The 24,502-nt window shown below is 36.7% G+C and overlaps 1 protein-coding gene and 2 long non-coding RNA genes across 10 annotated transcripts in view; 1 reads left to right on the top strand and 2 right to left on the bottom strand.

Moving 5' to 3' along the window:
- The window catches only part of LOC113075600 (ELAV-like protein 4), an 81,506-nt gene extending 76,685 nt beyond the window's left edge, over positions 1-4,821 (top strand). For all 8 annotated transcript variants that reach the window (XM_026248280.1, XM_026248279.1, XM_026248278.1 and 5 more), the window contains one exon: positions 1,139-4,821. In XM_026248280.1, the coding sequence (XP_026104065.1) occupies positions 1,139-1,466 (328 nt within the window). In that variant the 3' untranslated portion in view covers positions 1,467-4,821. The remainder of the gene's footprint in view (positions 1-1,138) is intronic.
- A 6,965-nt stretch (positions 4,822-11,786) lies between these two features.
- On the bottom strand, positions 11,787-13,599 carry LOC113075598 (uncharacterized). Its single transcript, XR_003280992.1, has 4 exons — positions 13,467-13,599; positions 13,227-13,322; positions 12,541-12,663; positions 11,787-12,415 (listed from the first exon to the last, which is right to left on the bottom strand). It is a non-coding gene; the product is annotated as an uncharacterized LOC113075598 (long non-coding RNA).
- On the bottom strand, positions 13,600-17,594 carry LOC113075599 (uncharacterized). The gene is made up of 4 exons (XR_003280993.1): positions 17,426-17,594; positions 16,274-16,429; positions 15,889-16,131; positions 13,600-13,633 (listed from the first exon to the last, which is right to left on the bottom strand). It is a non-coding gene; the product is annotated as an uncharacterized LOC113075599 (long non-coding RNA).
- Between the last annotated feature and the right edge of the window lie 6,908 nt (positions 17,595-24,502).

The following is a 24,502-nucleotide window of genomic DNA, read 5'->3' as shown; positions in this document are numbered from 1 at the left end:
TCCAACTATTTGCCTTAGTTCGAAAAACAGACAGCGCTCGGCCCTGCCCTAGTAGTCACCAGACACCTCTGTGTCAGCAATATGCTAGTGCGACCCTCATCCGCTTACCCGCAGATGACTGGCATCCAAATTACCATGAAACCATATTTGATGAAAAATGGCTTCAGAGTCATTATTTACACAGAAATACCAGAATAACTGAAATCATGAGATGGTTGCTTGTCACAAGTCACAAAGTGAACCAACTTACCATTATACCCTTCATTTACATAATGAGATGCAAGTGACAGAACACAAAATCAAAAGAGAGAGACAGATGTATTGACGAACAGGCTAAAACACAGATGAAACGTCTGAGTAATTCTTGGCAGAACAAGAAGCAGGGAATTGGCCAGCCCTGTACTCCGTGCAGTGCTATCGATCACAGTCACACACTGCGGAGCGGCAGAGGGTGTGGGTGGAATACGCTCTGTTCCCCGTGCTAGCTGGCTGGAAAGTGCTGCTTCCATTTTCTGCTTGCTGGCAGCTTCCTACCCACCTCCCCAAACCTTTCGGATTCGAAGACGACGGTGGCAGCAAAGCGGAAATCTCAATTAAAGCACACCCAATAATGCCTATAGTCATTCCTTGAGAGGTGGCACACGAAATAAACCTTTTATCCAATTTACCTTTTATTTAAAGTGGAAATTTCCTTTAAGCGGAAAGGCAATTAAGTGAAATCAACTGAGCATTCAAATCTCTGTATCATGAGGGAGGAAAAAATGAAAGATTACAAGGAGAATGAGAGCAGATTTACTCAATTGCATGCAAAATCTCTGTCTAGTATGGATGAATTTCGAAGGTATTAATGTGCAGAGTTCCTGTAATTTAGTTCCCCAATGGATCCTGCATCTTGGCAACCGTCGCTTCTGCTCAGCCCCCCACAGCCGGCACCAGGGCGCAGCCCTTTCACTCGGCATTCAAAAAACCATCCGGTTGCCTTCTGCCTGAAAAACAACATGCAGATATTTAGACTCCAGACGGATAGACTGAAAAGTTTGTGGTGCTGAAATTGCTAGCATAACCCTTGAAGAGTCAGAAGCTTGGTTAGTAGCAGCTTGACTTACACATCTTCCTCACTCTCTCTCTCATCCTGCAGGTTCTCCCCCATCACCATCGATAGCATGACCAGTCTAGTAGGGATGAATATCCCGGGTCACACAGGAACGGGCTGGTGCATCTTTGTCTACAACCTGTCTCCAGACTCAGACGAGAGCGTCCTGTGGCAGCTCTTTGGACCGTTCGGAGCCGTAAACAACGTCAAGGTGATCCGCGACTTCAACACCAACAAATGCAAGGGGTTCGGTTTCGTCACCATGACAAACTACGACGAAGCGGCCATGGCCATTGCCAGTCTGAATGGGTATCGGTTGGGTGACCGTGTCTTGCAAGTGTCTTTCAAGACAAACAAGACCCACAAGTCTTGAACTCCCCTCCCATCACTTGTGTAGCTCCTTAAAGCTCCTCTAATACTAAAAACCCACCTCTGCCCACTCAGCTACTCAAAACAGGAACACACCCGACCAACAAACCTACAAAAAAGAACTGGATATGGCTTATAATATAACTTTGGACCTATAAGCCAATGTTGCCTAAGTATTACAAAATGACAAATTGAGAATATTCATTATTTGGAGCCCCTGGAAGTGATACAGGGCTTCTGTTATATATCTTTTTAAGTTCTTGTGATTGTCTTTACTTTTTTTCTTTTCTTTTTTTTTCTCTGTAAACAGTAGCAAAACCAGACCACCCTTATTTTGAAGAAGAAAATGTCCTTCTTTAGATCGAACTGTCTTGGTGTCGATTCAGGATTTTTTCTTTCTTTTTTAAATCCGGATCCACTGTCGTTAGAACAGCGCCTCCCTGGTAAAAGAACAGGAGGGGATCTTTTTAAAAAAAAATCAGTGATCATTCATTCATTTGTTTTGGTGTAAATTGTTAGAGATCCCCAAAATGAATTGACAGGGATGAGGCCATCCCTTTTCTCTAATGCAGAAGATGTTTCTAGCATAGTTTTGGTTTTGTACTGCAAACAAAACACACGTCTGTCCTCACGGGGGATTCAGGGGGAAGGGGCGAGGGAAGGGACGGGCTAGCGCTCCTGATGACACGTTTCGTCAAAAAAAAACAAAAAAAACCTACACACACTGTTGCCAAAGAGAAAATCTCTTTGCTTGAAAATGCGTTTAGAAAAAATGAAAAAATAAAGAGAAAGAAGATCTATTTTTATAAATAAAGATTAAAATAATTATTGAAGAATTTTTACAAGAATCTGGATTTGAAAAAAGAGAAAAATATTTTGACTGGCTAATTAGGGACGGGGGGAGGGGTCAGGTGCCACCTTGTCTTGTTCGTTCTGCCGTGGTACTTTTTAGGATCCAAGGTCGTTTGTTTTTTTGGGGAGAACCGTATTGGCAATGGAAGAATTTTGTAGATGGAAGAATTTATCAAGGGATGCAAATTCAGGCAGGTAATTTTTCATAGCAGTAATTATTCAACAGCGATACCCAATAGGAGAGGCACAGGGGTCTTCCCAGGCCAACCACATCTTCACAGTCAAGGGCCCAAAGCAAGGCCACTCATTGTCCACTCATTTACTTTAGATCATCCGTCTTTGGAATATAAGTAATAAAGATACACACGTGTGCACACACTTCTTTCTCCATTCGGATGACATATACATGGTTATGTTTAATTTGCTATGATTTTGTGATAGCGCATTCGAGATGTACTTCCTTTAGCGATCAACAGTAGGTGCTATATTACATGGTTCACTTATCTTAAATATCCAACTTTGTTGTTCTTCGTGTTGTTTAGAGAGAAAAAAAGAAAATTTCGATGTTGCCATTATATTAAGCTGCTGTTTTTCTTCTTTCATTGACGTTTTTTCTTTCGAAATCGTCGCCGTCTGGAGAAACCCCAGATAAACAAACTCGGGCGTCTATGACGATGTTCCTTTGGCTTGCTTACTTCTAGGTTATTTGCTGAGTGTACAGCGTTTGTCGAAATTCAGCGATAATTAGCTAGTTCTGTTAGTCTAGTATTTGTTTCCTCAAAGGATCTATTATGACTGTCTTTCTTTGTTGTGTACAAATGGATGATATATAGTCAACATTTTATGTTCCAATATCTATATCTATCTGAGTTGTCACTGTTTTTCGTTCAGGATTGTCTTTTTTCATATGAAAACTTTATGAAGTGATGGTTCAGTTACTTAGAAAAACTTGTGAGGAATCCTGTTTAATATGTTGTCATGTCACTTGTGAAGATAAAGAAAAAAAACGCAAAAAAAAAAGAACTGAAAAATTGGATAGATTTATTTGATTTAATGCCGCAGCAAAAGAAATCGAACAAAAAGCTTCTTGAGAAAAATCTGTATTTATTTATTGATCGATTGATTGATTGTCTCATTGATTAAATTATTTATTTATCTCGATTTATTTATTTACTTGTTGCTTTCTTATGTTGTCTGTGTTTTTGCGTAATTCTGGTTCAGGGAGGGGTGGTCTTTCTGAGCTAAAGGGAACAAATGACTAGGGGAGACGCTCTTCCATTAGTCCTGTGCACTGAGAAATTTTAGTACATTTGTGCTTTGTACCAATATATCGAAATTACAATATAAAAAAATTTAAAAGTCAAAAACTAAAAAAATGCCAAGAGGGTTGGTGAGGCTCTTCCCTTATTAATAGAAACAGTTACTCGCTATGCATAACCTAGCCGATAGTTCAATTTGCTATTGCTTTTTTCTTGTCTTGTTAAACATAAATCTTTAAATCTTTTTCAATAAAGTTTAGTCTTAATAGAATGTTATAACAGTTGTTCTGGTTCAATATAACCTGTGATAAGTTTGTGTAGTTTTAAAAGCCACTTCCCGCCCTCCCTCCACACACTACCGTTGCTTTGTGATTAAACTTTATGCAAAAACGTGGGTCTGAAATGTAGTTTCTCATGGATCTCGACGACGTTCATGTCAGGCTTTGCTGCCCTAATTTGATTGATCGATATGTGTCCATTGTTTTAGTATGATTCATCAACTCATCTGAACTGTAACCTTCATTACAACCACATTGATACTCCAAAAAAAGGAGAAAAAAAAAAAAGCATTGACTCTGATTGTACAGGTTGAACAAAAATAGCTATTGCAGATAATATTTGATAGATTACACCTGTTATATATTTTCTAAGATATAGTCTATTTTGAGAGGTAAACTTCCTGAATGGAGAGCTCGTCTCTTGTTAAGCATTCTTGTGAATGCTGGAGAATGAAAAACATAAGTCACGTTCATGAGCAGTCTTACATTCCTCCACCTCTAATGCCATCCATCCTCCTCTGCTCCGTCTCTAATGGGGCGGCGGTGGCGGCGGCACATCCCTTCTCAAACCCCGCTGCGGCTGGGAGTTTGAATTATGCAACGACCCCAGTAGAATGTTGTTCTGTTGTACGAACAAATTTCCTGCATTATGTCCTCCACTTTTGGTTAATGGCATCACCCTCCGCGTGTCTGAGCGTGGATGACTGCACGGGAAAGCGTCTAGGAAGTGTGAGAGTTTGCGGGGGTGTTGGAAATGCGGGGCCGTGCCTCTATAGTGCGTGCCCATATCGCAGTGTCTCTCCCCCTGTAGCGCCTTATAGTGGCAGCCTGCCAATAGGAACCCATCAGCCAGTAGTGTAGGAGGGAAGGCAAAGTGAGGAACAAGGCTCTTGTCATAATTCATTTTCTCCTGAAATGTGTTTGTTTACTATCTGAAAAATCTATAAATCTTTAAAGACAAAAAAAAAGGTTAAAAAAAAATGTTCACCGGACCAAGCTGGTCTCTCCTACTTACTTTATTACTTATCTATAGATTATTGATTATTGTTACTATGATTAATATTATTCTCATTATCCTTATTCTTATTACGAATCAAATTACTGCGATGAATGACTTCATGTTATCCTTGCTAGTTTAGGTCATTTCTGAAACTGGAAACAAAATATGGAAAAAAAAATACTTGCTGTAAATGTTTTATTTTTTTGTTTCTTTCTTTCTTTTTCATTAAACTGTTGTGTTTTAATTATTTGTACTTTTGAATGTTGGGACAATAAAATAAGGTGTTGAAAGTTGTGTGCTGCCATGTCGTGTTCAAAGAAAAAAAGAGATTTGCTCCTCACATAACACGAGCTGATTTAACTAATACCGACTAATCTTTCAAATATTCCCAGGAAGATTCATTTTCTCAAGGCCCCAGAGGCACCAAATGTCACTTGAGCTGCACCTTTTTGATAAGAATTTGATCAGTTAGCCTCAATGAGCGTGAATGCCAGCGTGATTACTCACACAAAAGTTGAGATTCAGAATGAGGCACGGAAACTTCCAGTAGATTATTGCATTAAGCACACCCTCTCCTTGGCTGTAATACAAAACAGACAGATGAGATGTAGTGAGACGTGAGAGCACAGCGCCCCCTGTATTGTTCCTGTAGAATTACTGTTGCTCTCTGCCATTTAAAAAGTTTTTTAATTAAAAAGCTTTCATAAATAAATAAATTGTCGTGTGGTTTGATTAAATATGATTATATGAAACTGCATTATATAATTATATGATTAAAATGCTGTACACTCACATGAGAGGAAGAGTCCAGTCATATCATTCATCTTGAAAATCCTATTGTCTCAGCGCATTAATAAAACAAAAATAAATAGTGTTATATGGTGCTTTCAGCTAAGACATTTAAATAAATTACATCTAAAGACAACAATCAAAATAAACAATATATTAACAAACAATATACATATTACAGACACAATACAACCACTGAACACAGAAAACAAGCATCAAGTAGCAGGTTGTTTTTACATTAGAATCGAATTTGAATCTAGGTAGCAAACAGGATGCAGAATTACAATTCAGATGTAGCATTAAATGAACTGAAATCCAAAAAAACAAGTCATTTTTAACTAGAGAGCTTTGACAAACTTTGAGTGATGGATTCACAAAGTCTTGTCTGAAAGTTAAAGTTTCTTAAAACCTTTTAAAGTGCAAAGGTTTTATAAACCTTACAGACAGATATACAAACAGGTGTTTGAAATACAGAAACTTAAGAAGAAACACAAAAACAATGTAATGAATGTATCTTTAACTAAAAGCATAACTAGAAAAGGAAGATTCATCTAAACAAACATTGAAAGTCTCGTCCTTTCAGAAGTCTTGTCTAAAAGTTTAAGATGTTTAACAATTCTTGAAGTATAACGATTCTAGGCCTGATCAGATAAACATATAAATAGATAAAGAACTTCATTTCCCAGAAAACTATTTCCTGTGCTAAATTAACTTCATTTAATTCTAGTTACACTAACTGTGAGATGTGACCACCTCATTTCAAATTCCAACTAAAAATAGTTGAAAAAAAGATAAACAAATAGTTTTTGGTAAAAGGCAGCAGCAGTTAAACTTCACACATCCAGGCCATCAGGTGTCCGTAAAAAGTCCAAAAAAATGCCGAAGATGAAGAAGAGCCACATGAAGAAAACATAACTAAAAAGTAAGCAAATATTCTTTTATTTCATTTATCATCCCTGAAACAAAAACTACAGCCATATTCACATAAAAAACATTGGTAACACTTTAGAATAAGGTTCCATTAGTTAATGTTAGTTAACTACTTTCGTTAACATGAACTAAGCAAGAACAATCCTTCTACAGCATTTATAAGTCTTAGTTCATGTTAATTTCAACATTTACTAATGCATTAATTAAATCAAAAGCTGTGCTTGTTAACATTAGTTAATGCACTGTGAATTACCATGAACTAACAATGAATAACTGTATTTGCATTAACTAACATTAACGAAGATGAATAAATACAGTAATAAATGTATTATTCATTGTTTGTTCATGTTAATTAATACATTAACTAACATTAACTAATGGAACCTTATTCTAAAGTGTTACCAAAACATTTGTCAAGACGGTATAACTTCATACGGAATTTGACTGCAGTGGCATTTATAATGTTAAAATGTGGCGTAGGATTCATTATAACAAATTAATATGGATGTGGGTGCTCTGATTCACCCCATGGATGATTGACCTCGGTTTGTGGCCTGTGGCATTGGGGTGGGCAGGGCTTAACGGTGGTCTATGTCCTTGGGGTGGGCAGGGCTCAATGCTGAGCTGAAGGGCAAAAGGGGCGAGGGTGTGATAAAGCCATGAGGTCGTTCCAAGTCGCTTCACACCGTTAAGGATTTAATGAGGCAAAATCCCAGTTAAGGAAGAGAATCTGCATCATGAATCATCAGCCTCCTCTTTAAAAATTCCTCTACTACCCACAGTCTCCTAAAAAAGGCAGGGGTTTTGATGCATCTGATATTGAATCTAACTGATGGGGCTTATGTCTTCATTACACGACGACTTCACCTTATGAGGTATCTGCTGTGGAAAGACACAGCAGATGAGTAACACACATATCCGCCGTCTGACTGCTGTCTTCTGTAAACATCTGGCATGATGCCATATGTGACTAGTTATTATGCAATGCATTTCACAATCTGGCATACATTTGCTCTGAAGTTGAGGATTTATGTCATTTACCATGTAATGGAACATGAATACAGTCAACAGCTAGACAGAGCTCTCTTGATATGGACATATGACTGTACACTGCTGTTGAACAAGTATCTTCATACATTCACCAATATCAGATTTCTAAAGACTAGTGTGTAACCAATTACTAACATAATAAAGATGTATTTTGGACACTTGGATCACACCAAAAAATAGTTACAAAATATTTAGTTTGCATTACATTTACTGAGAAAAAGTGTGTTTGAGCTAAATATTTAAAATAATAATAATAAAATAATATACGCCACTTGCTATCGTAGACTGTTGTGTAAATGTATTTGCATTTATAATTTTAATTATAACAATAATTATAATATAATTATATCAAACAAAATGGCTATCAAGCAAACAAAAAAATGATGTGTTATTTTTATAATTGCAAATTTATATTTCAAAATGATTTTAGCACTTTATACACCACAGATGCAACCTTATTGCTCATAATATGCAGTTTTCTCATCAGTCGTAATTGTGATTTTATATTTCAGTTGCCACATTAGAATTTTAAATAACTTATCTTAGATATCTTTTTATCTTGAACTTTCCTAATTGTTTTTTTACCTAGAGTTGGGAAGCAGATTACATACAAAACACACCTAAAATATATTTCATAAAATGTGCATTAATCACTGCTACCCTTTGTAATTAACAAAGAAGAGCTACCACTTCTTTTGCATGTTTTAGTATTTAAAAATAGCCAAATATAACTTGATTAAACTTTTACTATAATTAAATAATATACTACAAGCTGGGACTACAATGTAAATTTGATGAAAGAAATATATCTCTTACATGTAATAATCAATATATCCATCAAGAAGGCATTTTACTACTTAGTTGTGACTTTTTCACCTCTCTCCACACCGAGCGCTCCGTTAATTCTGCCACAAGGAAGAGCTGGGCAGCTGCAGCATTTCTGTGTTGGACAGTCTGTGGTTTGAGTTCCTCTCACAACCAGACACATATGGCCCGCTGGCTTTGCTCTCTCTGTCTTTCTGTCAGACGCCGTGTGGCCGTTCGCCTCCCTGCTAGGCTCTGGGGATCAGGGAGAGGTGGCGGTTTGGGTGGCAGGGCTCCCCTCTGGCTGGAGCCCAGGATCTGGTGCCCGTTTATTAGGAGACAGGCGGCACAGGTCTGCTTCACTCGTTTCATTCTTCAGTCTCAGACCAGGCGGTCCACTATCTCCAATATTTCATAAAGTTTGCACTCTTTTACTCTCCAATATGATTCTTTTTTTGTAAAATAAAATAATCACCATAGTAATAGTTTTGATATTCATTTTGATAGTAAGAGGCTAAAAATGATATGGTAAAAACCTGTTAATAGGTCAACTGTAAGTTTCTTTACTATTGTTACGTTCCCCCCCTTTCTAGTCTAGGGGCTGGGGGAAAGCATTACAAAAATGTGCAGGGAGAGCATCCTCTTCCCTTACAAATGATCACAATAACAACAGAACAAAGTTGACAAACATATTCTTAATGGTAAATCTGGCCACACAGGCCAACATAGCACAACTGCGTACAACTAGGGGTTACTGTAACACTCCAACTATTAATGGGAACTATTCACACAGAGTTACCATACTCTAAAGAAGTTAGCACACAGCATACCTTCTTTAGTGTTTTCACCACCCCACAAGTTACAACAAAACACTCTGAAAGTGACAAGTGCTGGAACCTGACGATGACAGTAAATCTCAGAAGCAAGCCTCAGTCTCTCTCTCTCAGTGTTTGGAGGTTTTTGGATCTTTTATATAGTGCTCAACCCACTCCATAACGAGCTGGAATACAATTCAGGTGGCTCTCCCAACCTGTGTGGATAGGAGAAGCAACAGAGAAGCACAACAGAAAACGTACCAAGACAAGCTCTACATTTTACACCAGCAAATGAAAGTACACATACAACTATATACACAGTGGAAACTAGATCTAATGGGACATTTCAAGTTATTTTACAGTAAAATATGGTTAAATGTTTTTCATATAATATTGTTACAGTTTTTAGAAGTGAAAATACAAATGAAAGTGGAAAAACTTTAAATGTGACCACTCACATTTTTTCTTCATAGTTTTTTCTTATCAGCTGTTCAGTTTTCACGATTTCTGTTATGTGTTATCATGATTATATTTTGTATTTGTGTGTAACAGTAAAACTAATACAAAAAATTATACCATATTTTTTAAATGGTAAGTTTTGGCAACCACATGCTGATTTTTTTTACTGTAAATTTCACAGAATTATTTAAAATATAAAAAATGTTTAGTGCATATTTAAAAAACACTGATTGCTTGATATTTTTTAAGTAGACATTTTGCAGGAAAAAAAAGATAGAAAATAAGTAGCACTTTTATCCCCTTTAAATCAACACCACTACAGTTATATCATGCTTGGGGAAAAAAACTACTTAAACCAGGTTTGATCTGGTCTCTGGTCATGTTGGCTGATCTAAAGATCAGATTAACCAGGCTGTGAGATCAGCTAAGAGCCTAAAACCATCTTAATTAAACCAGACAAACCAGCTTAAACTGGATGATTTTACAGCAAGGTTCATACAGACATTTCCCATTTATTTATTTATTTATTTATCCTAAAACCAGCAATTATTCTGGACTTAATTAGGATAAATTAGTCTAGTTTTTTTTAAGCACTTCACCAAGTCGTGGTTAAACACATCTCTAGTTTGCTATAGACAGAAATATCTACTGCCGTTGGTGCCTCTTGTATTTACATTTTATGAGATCAGTATTTCTGGTAGAGCTTTAATATGAGAATCAGCTAACCGTAAAATCAGCTTGACAAATTATTATGAAGAAAATAGAGAATGGAAGAATGAATTCCCACTTTCAGAACATCCTGAATGGATATTAAGAAACAAAAAAGCAATTTTGAGTTTCACCACAAATCTGATCAAGCCCTTTCCCTCTGTCTGATCTCACCTCAGTTTTTCCCCTTCCGCTCTTTATCTTTCTCTCTGCAAGAGGCTTTGCTCTGGCCAGAAACCCTCCTCACATTATCCAAGATCAGATTTGAATATCTCTCCTCAGCACTTGCTGTTTTCCACCATCTGTCACATACAACAGTGAAGTCTCTGAGCCAAACCTCCATTCAGAGGCCCATGAATTCTCACTCTATATTCCAAACACACACGCACACGCACACTGCATACTGGGGCAAGACAGATAGCCAGTTCCTAAATCATTCACACACAGCCAGTCAGCACAGGTCATGGACCCAGTTGGCTCTGAGCCAACAATACACACCTGCTAGTTCTGAAACATTCAACATCAAACTTTCCTCCACTTGATTGAGGTTTGATGGCTGCATTCATACAGTAAGAGAGTGACAACTATTTACTATATGCTGCTCTCTAACGGTCCTGTTCATATACAGCCTACTCGAGCAGTATTTTCATGTAAACAATTAGCTGAAGGCAAGCCACTTTTATACAGGGATAATTGGAATAATTTCTGTAACGATACTAACAAAGAAAATAATAAACAATGTAATGTTTATTAAACTTAGTTAATAAAGCTTGTGGTCAGTAAGATTTTATTTTTGAATTATTATTCAAAAGGCATTTATTGTTTTACAAAATAACTCAATTTGAAATAAATTCTGTTCTTTTGAAATTTCTATTCAACAAGGAATCCTGGAAAAATGCATCACTGTTTCCACAGAACCATTACACTCCACTAAAACACACTCCACTATTTTTGAAAATAGGCTCATTTTCCAACTCCCCCTAGAGTTAAACAGTTGTGTTTTACCATTTTTGAATCCATTCAGCCGATCTCTGGGTCTGGCGGTAGCATTTTTAGCTTAGCTTAGCATAGATTGTTGAATCTGATTAGACCGTAAGCATCTCGAAATGACCAAAGAGTTTTGATATTTTTCATAATTAAAACTTGACTCATCTGTAGTTACATTGTGTACGAAGAATGACAGAAAATGAAAAGTTGCGATTTTCTAGGTCGATAATGCTAGTAGCTATACTCTCATTCATGTTTGGACAATATATGCCAGGGGGTTTTAATGAAAAGTTGCGATTTTTTTTAGGCTGATATGGCTAGGAACTACTGTATACACCGGAATGAGAGTATACAGTAGTTCCTAGCCATATCAGCCTAAAAAAAAATCGCAACTTTTCATTAAAACCCCCTGGCATATATTGTCCTAAACCCATTTCATAGTCATGTTTAAACAGGCTGAATCTTCACAGAAGGTCAAAGTGAATGAGAGATGCTAGCAAAAGTATCCAAATTGCTGATGAAGTCTGTATTCGAAAGCACATTCATTTAAAACGATCGTCCTGAAGATTAAACTTAACAAAGCTTGAAATTTTAATGCGATTTCCTTCAGCTTGAGCCGTAAATGTGGCCTGTAGAGCAAAGCTGGAGATAACTCTCTCTCATACCCTGATCTTTTGTCGTACTCTGTGTAATATCCAAACCATCTCCAGAGTAATACCCACTTATTTTTCTATAAGCCTTGGGATTTTACAGACGAATGAAACAGAAAATATATCTTCAGTGCTCCATTGTGATATTGGGTTTTTGATCCAAATGGATATTTTTTTTTTTATGTTCACAAAAAAAAGTGCAGGATTGAAGTGAAAGTTGAGATATTTGTTGCAAGGAAGCAGATACGCTCACATCTGTACGCATACGTGCACACAGACTTTCTCCTCTTGTTTGTGGGTTTTACACCTGTCAACACTGCTAATCCAGCCCTGAATCCTCCGTCTCATCTGAGAGTACCATGAATGGGAAACCTGTTGGTAAGGACCAAATATGGCATCAGCTGTCTAAAGATGCTGCAGGCAAAACATCCAAGAGAAACCCAGGGGCAATGATTAAATAAAGAATGGACCCTGCTGTAAATATCAGAAGTACTCACAGTTCTGTATCCTGATGCTGTCTGTGGCAGGCCTGAGGGGAACCAATCAACAGCCAGCTTGCGGAGTACTGAATTAGTCGTGTCAGTCACAAAATGACTTTAATTTGGCCTGTAGAAAAGCAACTGAACAAAGACAAAAGGTATTCATATATACACATACCCTACTGGTTAAATTATAAAACACACTTCACTGAATTTATGTTTCTTGCTAACTTTTGTTATAAAGGCTTACTGTATACTTAAATTAAAGGGATAGTATAACCAAAAATGAAAAACCTGTTTTCTTTTGTTGAACATAGAAGAAGACATTTTAAAGAATGTTGGCAAGCAAACAGTTGACAGTCTCATGCAATGAAAGTCAATGTCTACCTACTGTTTGCTTACCAACATTCTTTAAAATATCTTCTTTTGTGTTTAACAGAAGAAAGTCATACAGGTTTGGATTAAAAAAAGATGACAGAATTACAATTTTTGTGTGAAGTATTCCTTTAACATTTTAATAATAACAAATATTTTAATGGTCACTACATAATTGCCATATTTGCACTTGAGTTACTTCATATTTTCTATGACTTTATTATGACTACTTTACAATATATATAAAAAAAGAAAGAATGAGTTATGTGTCCAAACTTTGGGCTAGCAGTGTACAGTAAGTGGGACATAAGACCGACAGCTTCTCTTACCTGTTAAGCAACCTGTTCTCTCTTGCTGTTACTGCTGTCTGTCCTCCACGCATCACTTCACTTCTGGGTCAACGTCAGCACGCCTCCCCCTCATCTCTAATCAAACACATGCACACATCCAACACCATTACAGTTCTTCAGGTGTGCTCAAAGCTGCTCAAGTGCACAGGACGTTCCCTGTGGTCTACACCAAGTAAAGAATTAAAGGAATAGTCCATCCAAGAAAGAAAATGTGCTCACCTATATAAGGCCATCCAAGCTGTAGATGAGCATTTCTTCATTGGAACAGTTTTGAGGAAATGTAGCATTATATCACTTGCTCACCAATGGATCCTCTGCAGTGAATGGGTGCCGTCAGAACAAGCCCAAACAGCTGGTATACATGACTCCAGTCCATCAACTGACATCTTGTGAAGAGAAAAGCAGTGTGTTTGTGCTAAACAAATCCATCAAGACATTTTTAACTTCGGAGTTCTGCTTATGGATAAAATAAGTCTATCCATAATGTTGCTTTCTAAAGTTAAAAAGTCAGCTCATCTGAATCGGAAGAGAAAAATTAACAGATCAAGCACTATTTACAAGCGAAAACAGTCATTTCAAAAAACACAAAAACATATTACAATACATATAATTTCAAAGCAGATTTACAGAAAATGATGGTGTTAAACTTTACATTTTCATGCCTTACAGTCACATTTAGCTGATTAAAATGGGCAAGAATATAATTTACATTTTGTGACAATATGAGGTTGAAATATTGTAACAATAATACATGAGTATGCAAATAAAGTTGGATATATTATATATCTTGTATAGAGAGAGTTGTGTGATAATATAGTTTACATTTTGAATAGAAATTATGCTTAAAAAAAGCTTATATGCTTATAATAAAAATAAGCAAATACATTGTTAAAATTAACAATATTATTATTCTTGATTATATTTATTAACAATATCATTACTTTTGAATATTATTTATCATCTTGTTTTGTTTTTTGTTTTGTTTTTTACACTTTAATTTGAATAAATCAGCATTAGTTACATCAACGGTATATTTATAAACCACATAATTTCTAAATCACTAAATGAGATAAATATATGCCATAAAAAAATTTCATTACTACAGTAAAACTATGATAAAGTCATGAGAGTTCCTTTACACAGCGTAAGAAGCTTCAGAATCTCATCAACTAGTGAAGTCTCTAAGAATACTACAAACACCTTGCAGGGTTTTCTTTGCATTCAATGCCCCGTGAGCACCACAGAGGTGTCAGGATATATTCGGAGGTGTTTAATAGTAGAGGTGGGTGGTTGATGAAGTGGTGGCCATTTTAAGAGATCAGGCCAGAACATTGGTGTGAACAAGCCACTCGTGCTTAGGAAAAAATAAAATAAAAAGAGAATAAGAGCAGGCAAAAACCTCCGGTCAGCCCCATCATAAGCTCTCGGCTGATGCTCCATAGGCGAGTGGCCCATGCTCCAGTGCTTTTAAAACACTCTACCCGTGCCTGGCTGAAGAGGAGCGGGCAGACACATGGCTCCCTAGCTGCTGTATGTACAATCAGCCCTTGTTAGCTTTGCACACCAGCTCTTTCTCTGCCTCTCAGCCTGCCGGTCAATTATAATCAAATTGAACCAGCGGCTGAAGAGAGAGTTCAAATCTTGACCTCTTCTGTAGCACTGCCCGGAATCTTGATATGGGTGCTGGATTAAAAACACTACATGCATTAGTGAACAAGAGGATGGTTCATAGGACGCCGACATTCAACTGTTGGGTTGTGACCTACAAATGAGTCACAGGTCTGTTCTGATAGGATCTGGACGGGGAAAAACAATGGCAAATGAAAATAATAAATGGAACTAAGCACAAAAAATAAAGAGGCCCAGCCACTCAGGATATAATTTATTCCATCACAGGAATAAATTATATTTAAAAACATATTAATATATAAAAGTGTTATTTTAAATTGTAATATTTCACAATAATAGTGTTTTTAATGTATTTTTGATCAAATAATACAGCCACTGTAAAAAAAAAAAAAAAAAAAAAGATTGCTGCTATTAGTTATCATGTTGTTTAAAAAAAATTGTGCTCATGCTTGATTTAAAATTATGTTTAATTAACTTTAGTTTGGTTGAGCTGGATATTCATGAACAACACTATACAAAGTATAATAAAATATGACTCAAGCTAAATATTGACTACTGAAACCTTTAAAAGATATTTAGAAACTATCTATTGTTTATTTTCCCTTTTTTTTATTATTCTATTTTTTTGGCGTATTATAAATAAGCCTATATAATTAATGGCAATGTTAATTACTTTAAATGTTCGACCTAAAAAATAAAGAAGTAATTTTTGTAAGAGTTTGGATTGCCAACACACCACCAAAAACCAACAGAATCACTGCCATAAAGTATCTGCTCAAAAACACAATATCATAATATTGCAGGGTACGTACAGGGTTTCAGCAACTACACAAGCGTGATGCCAAAAACATCTGGAGTATTCAAGAAACACATTTCTGTTCGCTCTTAAGCACATTCTGGCATAACACTGAGCTAATTTCCTTTGGAAACGACATTGTCTCTGTGCTGAATCATTCAGAACTCTGTACAGCTGGAGGGCTGTGCTGGTATTGACGTGGCTGCTGTTACTTACAAAAGAAAATGCTTCTCTTGCATTCAGAGAATCATCAGGCTCCTATGCCATTAACGCTGAGCACCGAGCATCTCATTCAGACCTTCACTTCAGCTCATGCCTTGCAAATGTAATCAAGATCCATTCGTTCGCTTCTTCGTGCGCATATACAGACACATACGTGCAGAATCCAACAGCCGATATATCATCACACAGCAGTCGTCTTCGTAAGACAGATGGAGATGCAGGGAGCGGCGCACACACCTATGAAGAAGTACAGGAAGAAGTGTGTTAAAATAAGGGGAATGTGACTTCACTGTTGCTTTTAATGTCAAGAGGAGAGTTGGAATAACAAACATTAAAACATTCTCATAGTAGATTTTTCTTCATTGTTTTTTATGGTTACCTCAGTATCCCTGAATCAGGAAGGCATTTTGATCCAGTTCACACATGCACAGCATCCAGTTTTACATGCATGCACATAAACACACACGCCCTCCTTTACAAATGGCAGGTGGGATTCTGCATGCATGGCTGGGCCTCTTGGCTGCAGCAGCGGTTGCTAGGCGACAGCAGGGGGAGCTGACATTAGGAAAAGCAAATTGACCACAGGAGGGCTAATCTAGCATGAAACAGCATCTGGCCAGCCACTCTCCATCACTGGACCCCTGTCGGGGGGGACACACCCTACCCCAGAATGCTAAAGCCTCTGCCAGTGAACAGTGAAAGATTCCCTCCATACCACGTGACCTGAAACACACTATTGCTAGACAGAGCCTTTCTGGACCAGGAATTCTCAGACGCGGATGATTTGAGTTTACAGTTTGTTGCTTCAAGCTGTGCAACACAGCTGATACGAGTCTGAATCTGTTGTGGCTGGCGGTGGAGCACGGTTACATTCTGATCATGTGTGTGTATTAGGGTTACAGACATCATTTACCGCAGTGCGGTACAATCATTTAGCAAATTTCGGTATCTGTCATCATGGACAACAATGTGCTGCTGAGAACAGTTTTATGCAAAGGATTCGCTGATTGTTTTTTTTTTTTACATAACTACCATTTCATTCTGTCATTTATCTTATAAATCAAACCCAGATGGGATGCAAAATTAATACTTTTGCATCCTGGGGATACGGGAAGGTACTTGGCAGCATGTGACCGCAAGGTAAATGTTCATATTTTGTAGAAGAGATTGATTGATTGATTGGTTGATTGGTTGATTGATTGAAGATTAAATAATCAACTATTTATGTATTTACTAATGAACTGTAAAAGTCTAGAAGTCTGACTATTTGTATTTTAGGCCTATTAAATAAAAACCATGCCTTTTAAATATAATGTTAAATTGCCTTATTTAAAAAGTTGAGGTATTAGTATTGTTACAGTATCCTTCACAGTACTTTATATGTGCATTTACAAACATTTATTTATTGGTAAATTCTGGCAAAAGGATTTGTCACGTTACTACAAAAACCCAAACAGTAATTCTACCACTGTGTGATATATTTCAGTCAGAATAACTGTTCAATAGCCAAATGTTTTAAAGATGTGCATACCATATATGATCAATGCAGCATTCGCCAGACTGGGTAAGTGACAGCTCCATGAACTGGCTGTAAATACTTTCACACAGGTCCTGGGCCATCCGTACGGTTGAGACAAAACTAACTGACACAAAATAAAATATAACACAATATAAGTCATTCACTCTAAAAATCGAATCAAAACCTGTATTAATAAAAGAAAACTGTCTCAATGTGTGCGCATACAATAATGGACAGGTTAGTTTAGGCTTCCCAAAAGTATGTGTGCTTACCATCAATCTTTTGTTGTTACAGGTGATTATTAGTGTAGTAAGAGCATGTGTGTTGATGTGTGTGGTGGTGAGTGGCTAAGGACTGTACTCACAGTTCAAAAACAAAAGAGAGAGAAAGAGAAAGGGAGGAAAGGCAGTTGTGAGAACAACTGGCTCTAATGAGGGTTTATCTCTACCTCCATGACAAAACAACTCACTGTAATGATGTGGTGGGCTTCCCTGGCTGCTGCTGGGTAGGGGGTCTCCTTCCAGTCAACACACAGCCTGGATAATCACAGGTCATCACACCAACACCCCACAGTCTAACAAAGCTCCCCAATCAGCCTCCCATTACCTCTATTAAAGGCCTTCTGTAATTGCATTAAACAACGACTCCGAGCCTTATCTGCTCAGCTTTGCATATCCAATAATTACAGCACGAGTGGGATTTCACAAGAGGGTGGAGAAGGCAGGGAAGTTTTAAGGGCACTTTTGGGTCAGTGCGTTTACATAATGTATATGTTTTGTTATAAGCACAATGCAAAGTGCAAGTTATAGGCTAGCTGAAGTGACATTTGCTAGCATTAAATAATCTTAAGTAGCCAAACACTACTGCTCATTCTAAACCTATTTAGAAAAGAAACAGGCGGTTTAACCAACATTTAAAGCCATGAACCTTGGAAACTTTGGTTAGTCCATCTTCATTATAAGCGCTTATGGTAGCAGACTGGTATGTAGGCAAGGCCGATATAATAAAAAAATGAAAAACATGATTTTTAAGATTTAATAGACATAAACTACAAAGTAAGATTTATTTTAGCTTTGAGTTGTAAACTAAATTTACCCTAAATTTGTTATTTTTCAGTTCATCAAAAAACATGTTACATTAATTTTTCATGCAAAATAAATAATTCTTGGGTCCAAATAAAGCTGCTCATTTTACAGTCATTTAAACTTAGAAGAGAACCTTTTTCAAGTCACCAGTTGCTAAATACAACTACTACAAAGACTTGTTTACATTGTTAATGAATTAGACTGTTGTAGGTTTTACAGTTTTAAATACATTTGATATTTGCCTGCATGTAATTTGTTTTATAACAAAAGTCATATATAAAGTTAACCACAGATCTTATTTTATAAAAAATAAAAAAATATCCAAAACCGCTATTCTAAAAGAAAATCCTGAGACAATAGTGAATCAGTAAGATCAACCTCTTTTACACACAGATTCTAAATTTCTAAAGGTTTCCGTTTCTGCCCAAAGCACATTATTCTGTTCAAGGTCACAACTACTACATTGGATCAACAATATTAATGAAACTGTGAGCTGAAACAAGGTGAACGTGCCAAACTGCTCTTAGAGCAAAAACATCAATACAACAGCACGGCTGTTTTCAGAGGGCAAAGTGGATCTTCGACTCCAGATCAGTAGACATAGGATCCACTGGACATGTTTCACGTCTTGAGGTTTCTGTGCTGCAGATCTCTAGTTATGAATAGTTATGAAGCACTATTTGCTGAGCCTTGGAAATGTGTTTGGTGAAATATAATTTAATTTCCATTACATTTTTTCATTTAGCATCTGCTAAGTAAATTAATGTAAATGAAATCAAAATCTAACACATGAATAACAATTTTAACATAAATAATAAATATGTATTTTATTAATGACATATAAAATGTTAAATATATATGCATCTGCTAGTTAAGATAAATATGAAGAGAGCATGAGGCTTGAGAGGGAATTTTACATCATACTAACACATTCGCCTGTAATCGTCATATTTTCATATTTCAAAATCCTGTGATATTAGGCAGCATATGACCAAGCTGTAGAGACAGAAAAGACTAAAAAAAAAAAATGTTATGTTGTAAGTGATTTTCATTGGTCTTTGACCACTTTTGCAATTTCCATAATATATTCTTGTACAAAGTCCTCAATTTACAGCAATTACTGTCGTTTGACAATTTTTCCTATGCCTTCATTACAAAAGACATCCTTTAGACGATATTCAAATCATATCTGATTTAATTAAGCTGTCTCACATGCGAATCAGATTATTACATTTAAATCACAGATAACTCGCATGAAGTATAAAGTTGTTTTTATGCCTTGCTAACAGTTTTTCATTGTTCTCATACCAAAACCAATGGGAAATTAATGTCAATCACAATTTACCTTTCAAGGGTTTAATTAATTGAAATACTGCTAAAGTAAATGTAAATCTTTCATCTATTATGCAGAGAAATGTTCTTTGTCTTTCCACAGTAAACTCCTTTGTCCTGTTGAAGTTCTCCAAACAATGGAAGACACGGAGAAAAGCAGGAACAGAAATGTGTTAAAGGAATTGTTCATACAAAAACAAAATTTCTGTCATCAATTACTCATTCCTATGCTCTATTAAAATCTCTGCTGGTCAATCCTAGCTAAGAACTGAAGCTTTCAAGCTACAAAAAGACAATAAATGGATCATAAAAATGGTGCATTTATAAAAATGTTTCTAATTTATTTATTTCTTGATATATTTATTTAGGAGGGACTATAGGGTGAGCAAATGATTATATGATTTACATTTTTGGCTGAATTACCCTTTTAATGAGAAGTTGACTTGACTTTCCAAGAGTCTGCGGTGATATCTATGATCAAATTAGGCATTAAGACCCTACTCTTGAGCTCTCGGCTTTCCATTCATTAACCAGCAGCACCCACCTGAGAATCCAAAAGAGGACGCAGCACACCCCTAAACTGAGCAAACAGGTGAGTCATTCTCTTTTCATCAGACCCATGTAATGCTGACTGACTGTCAAATCCTATTCTTCTGCATGCAAATTTTGTCAGAAGTTCTATGTTTCTTTTATAGCTGTGACGCCAGAGCATCGTTTTTCATTCTCCACTCGTTGAACACCATGTAGACTGACCTTGCTGATGCCAGGCTTGTAGGGGAATCACTACACAGCTTCTTACTAAAGCATTTAGTGTCATTAAACACACTAATTAATGATTAACATCAAATCATGTTTGAAGGCCGTGTTCTAATCCCTTGAGGGAATTGAGGAGGCTGCGCAACATTCTGAAATATGTCTCCAAAAAAAGCCCATCACACAGAAATGAAAAGTCAAGCTGAAATCTCATGAAAATTCATGAATAAACACTTGAGACTCAACTTAAGTGCTATTAGGAAGGAATTGTATATATAATGATATATATCAGGTTACTTAGTGACCCATTAATTTACTTTGGGGGAAACAAACAAATATCATATTGTGTGCACATGCAACCTGCAATATATTTAAACAAAAGAGAACTGAGAAATTACTTTGAATCATGAATTGAATAGTCAAAAATAAAAAAAACACATAACCTGTTGACATGCACACTTGCATGATACATGTGCAAAGGCAGTGGTGTAGGCAAATCAATAGGTGCACAAACAGAGACACACAACATCATGGACAGCAAATGAGCATTTTGTGGGTGCTAATTGGAGCATGCAAAAAACCATCAACAATGCGAGTGGATGAGTGGCCACTGGGGGCAGCGTGGAACGCTCAAGGGGCCTCAGGGTCATTACGCCACTAATGGAGCCATATGGTCCAAAAACAAACAGAAAACAGCCATTTTCTCCTCAATAATAAGGTCATGAGTTGCCTTTGCTTGTTTGGCTAGAGACCAGTGGGAAGTTATGAGAAAGATGAGACCATTTCAGCATGGTGTCTTGTGACGGTAAATGGATTTATTTTGTCGATAGTGCCTCCGGCAAAGGCAAAGTTAAGTCCTCTTGAGTGGAGAACACAAATAATCATGCAGATGGCAGTAATGTCATGTTTAGGGCCAGAATTCTGGCAAAATTTTGTATTTATGACTGTACTTTATGAAGTGTATATGAAGGACAGTATTTTTGATTACTATGAATCTGGCCCTGTCCCAAAAGGCAGGTAGGTTGTCTAAGCAATGCATGTTAAATCCTGTGGTCTTTCATTTGAAAACTTACAAGGGAATTTAAAGACTGTCATGCAAATTGTACAACGAGACAAATATTTTGTAAGAAATCTGAATTAAAGTAAGTTTTTGTCACAAAATTGTTCACAACAAACCAGCAAAAAATCTAATTTGAATCCTTATATTCCCAATAACACGCATTATATGATGATGACATTCTTGTGTAAAATAAAGTGGCAGTGGTGTACGTTTTCAAGTAAGCTGTTGCAAATGTGCACCCTGCACCCTTAATAGTGCTTTCTTCAAATGCTTTGCCCTTTAGAATGTGTAGGGCACAGTGATGCTCACTTTTAAATGGAATCCTCCCAATGAGGGCATGAGGAGGAGGTCTTTTTTATAACAACTCTCTGTCGGATCAGAGTCAATGAGCCGAACAGGGGTGGATGTAAATGATCACAGCCTGACCACTGGCTGACTTTGATTCTCAGTCTCCAACTTTCCATTGTTGATGGTATCCAGCACCAGGTCAAAGGAAGTTGCTTCACCATTAATGTGACAACATACTCAGGTTGATCTATGTATTACATTTCAATTTCTGACACATTTTTTAAAAACACATTTCTAGACAAATAGGACTGTCAGAACACCAGTAAACCTATATGAATATACCTAAGAGCATGACATAAATCTATTTCTAGTTTAAAGAAAGAAAAATGAAAATTCTATCATTATTTACTCACCCTCATGTCATTCCAAACCAAGTGACTTTCTTTCATCTGTGGAACACAAAAGAAGATATTCTGAAAAAGGTTATTGTTGCTTTTTTCCATGCAACTAATGGAGGTTGGTGCTTTTGACAAAGTAAGCATCAAGCGTCATATTTTGTTTTCCAAAAGTTCTTGGCTCTCTGTAAGGCTAATACTGCTGAAGCTACCATTGTCTCTGCTTTTCTTCACTAATGCTGCCTTCACATGCTACCAGAATGATTGTAAATAGGAATGTGGTAGTTAAAAATCGCACATGAAAGCTATGTGAAAGTCAAGCTCATAATGTGATAGCACACAAAGACACCATGGGACCAGCTATGTAGTTATTTTTTTTGCGCCATGCTCCCAGTCTGTGTAATTCATAAATGTGCATTTACTATGCACAGTACAGTCATATTGCATGATATTGTTTTTTTGTTGTTGTTGTTGGTGGTGTGCCAGAACATGAGCTCTTTGAAGATCCACCCTCTTCTAAAAGGGAGTTTGGGGGCACCAGCTCATTTGCATTTAAAGGGAAAAGCACAAAAATGGCATATTTTGGCTCACACCCTGAAAGTGGCAATTTTTTACAAGCTATTAAACATTATCTATGGGGTATTTTGAGATAAAACATCACATACACACTCTGGGAACAACAGAGACTTATTTTATCTTTTAAAAAGGGGTATAATCGGTCCCCTTTAAAACTTTGGTGTCAGTGAAAAAAGATTTGGGGGTGGGGGGTTTAGCCTCTTATGCTCATCAACAATATATTTATTTGATCAAAAATACAATTAAAAATAGCAATATTGTAAAATATTATTACAATTTTAAATAACATTTTTGATGTACATTTTTTATTTATTTAATTAATTATCATGATCCTACGCTGAATTTACAGCAGCCATTAAGCCAATCTTCAGTTGTCACATGATTCTTCCAGAAATTATTCTAATATGCTGTTTTAGTGCTCAAGAAACATTTTTATCATCATATCATTTCGATCTGTGAATAAATCAATCAATTAACTCTGATGCAAAGGAATTTGTTTTCACAAATTGGACATTACGTTTTTGCATCAAGTAGAACTAGGTCAGATTTCAAGATATTCAAGACTGGAATGTAGTACACAGAACTACATAATTTATTGGTGGATTTTTGTCCATTTTAAAGCTTGAAATGCTCCAGACTCCATTCATTGTAAATGAATGAAAACAACAACCAGAACATACGTATATGTACAGTAAATAATAACAGTATTTTTCATTTTGGTTAAACAATCCCTTTTACTTACAGTCTTTGTGGAATTGTTTTACTTAACTAACAGTTGGCCCAACAAGAGTTTTGCTTGGGTGTTCTGTGACCAACTTACATAAGAGAATTTAATTTGTAGATGTATTGGGCTAATCCATCAAAGAGACAGTCATGTGATCCTGCGTAATGGTGTTCAAATTACCCCTCCAAAATGCAGAGAAAAAAAGTGGACAATTTTGCAGATATTTCATTTCCCCGGTTCCAGCAGCTGTCATCTCTTTCACTCCATTACCCAGGCTTCCCTGTGCAAACCAATTGCCGCTATCCACCATTTAACTATACATTTGCAAGAAAGCGCCGTTCATCATGGTGCCTGTGGATGGTGTGGAAAACATGGGATGTAAAAAAATGATTTTGCACTATACAGATGAAAGAAATTAACATTTCAATATCATTTGCCATGTCTGTTCCTCTCCAGGGATCTCTTGTGTGGAGGAAGAAACTAGAGTGGACTCAAACAAGTCACTCTGAAATCACCCCAGCTCTCGCTCTCACCATTTCTGCCTCCACCTCATCGAGGTGCCTGCAGGGGAAGCGTGGAAAACAGCCAAAACGATTACTTAATATTCACGACCAGATTGCGAGACGTTGTGGGTATTAGTTGAAGAGAACTTTGATGTGGCATTAAGCATGTGCACAGCTAAATAAATAAAAAAGCACACATGGGATCTATTTTGTTCTGTTTCTGGCTTCTCCTGTGCGGATACCCTTCTTTGGAGAGGGAGTTGAAAAGAAAAAGTCCCTTCACTCGACTTCTTTCCCCTTTTCAGGAATGTGTTGGGCCAGCTGGTGAGTTTTTGATGTGTTTCACTTTAATACCAACTCTGACTCCTCTACT

Source organism: Carassius auratus, unplaced genomic scaffold, assembly GCF_003368295.1.
Source record: "Carassius auratus strain Wakin unplaced genomic scaffold, ASM336829v1 scaf_tig00017243, whole genome shotgun sequence".
Lineage (NCBI taxonomy): Eukaryota > Metazoa > Chordata > Actinopteri > Cypriniformes > Cyprinidae > Carassius > Carassius auratus.
This window is presented reverse-complemented; position numbering and strand designations above follow the sequence as displayed.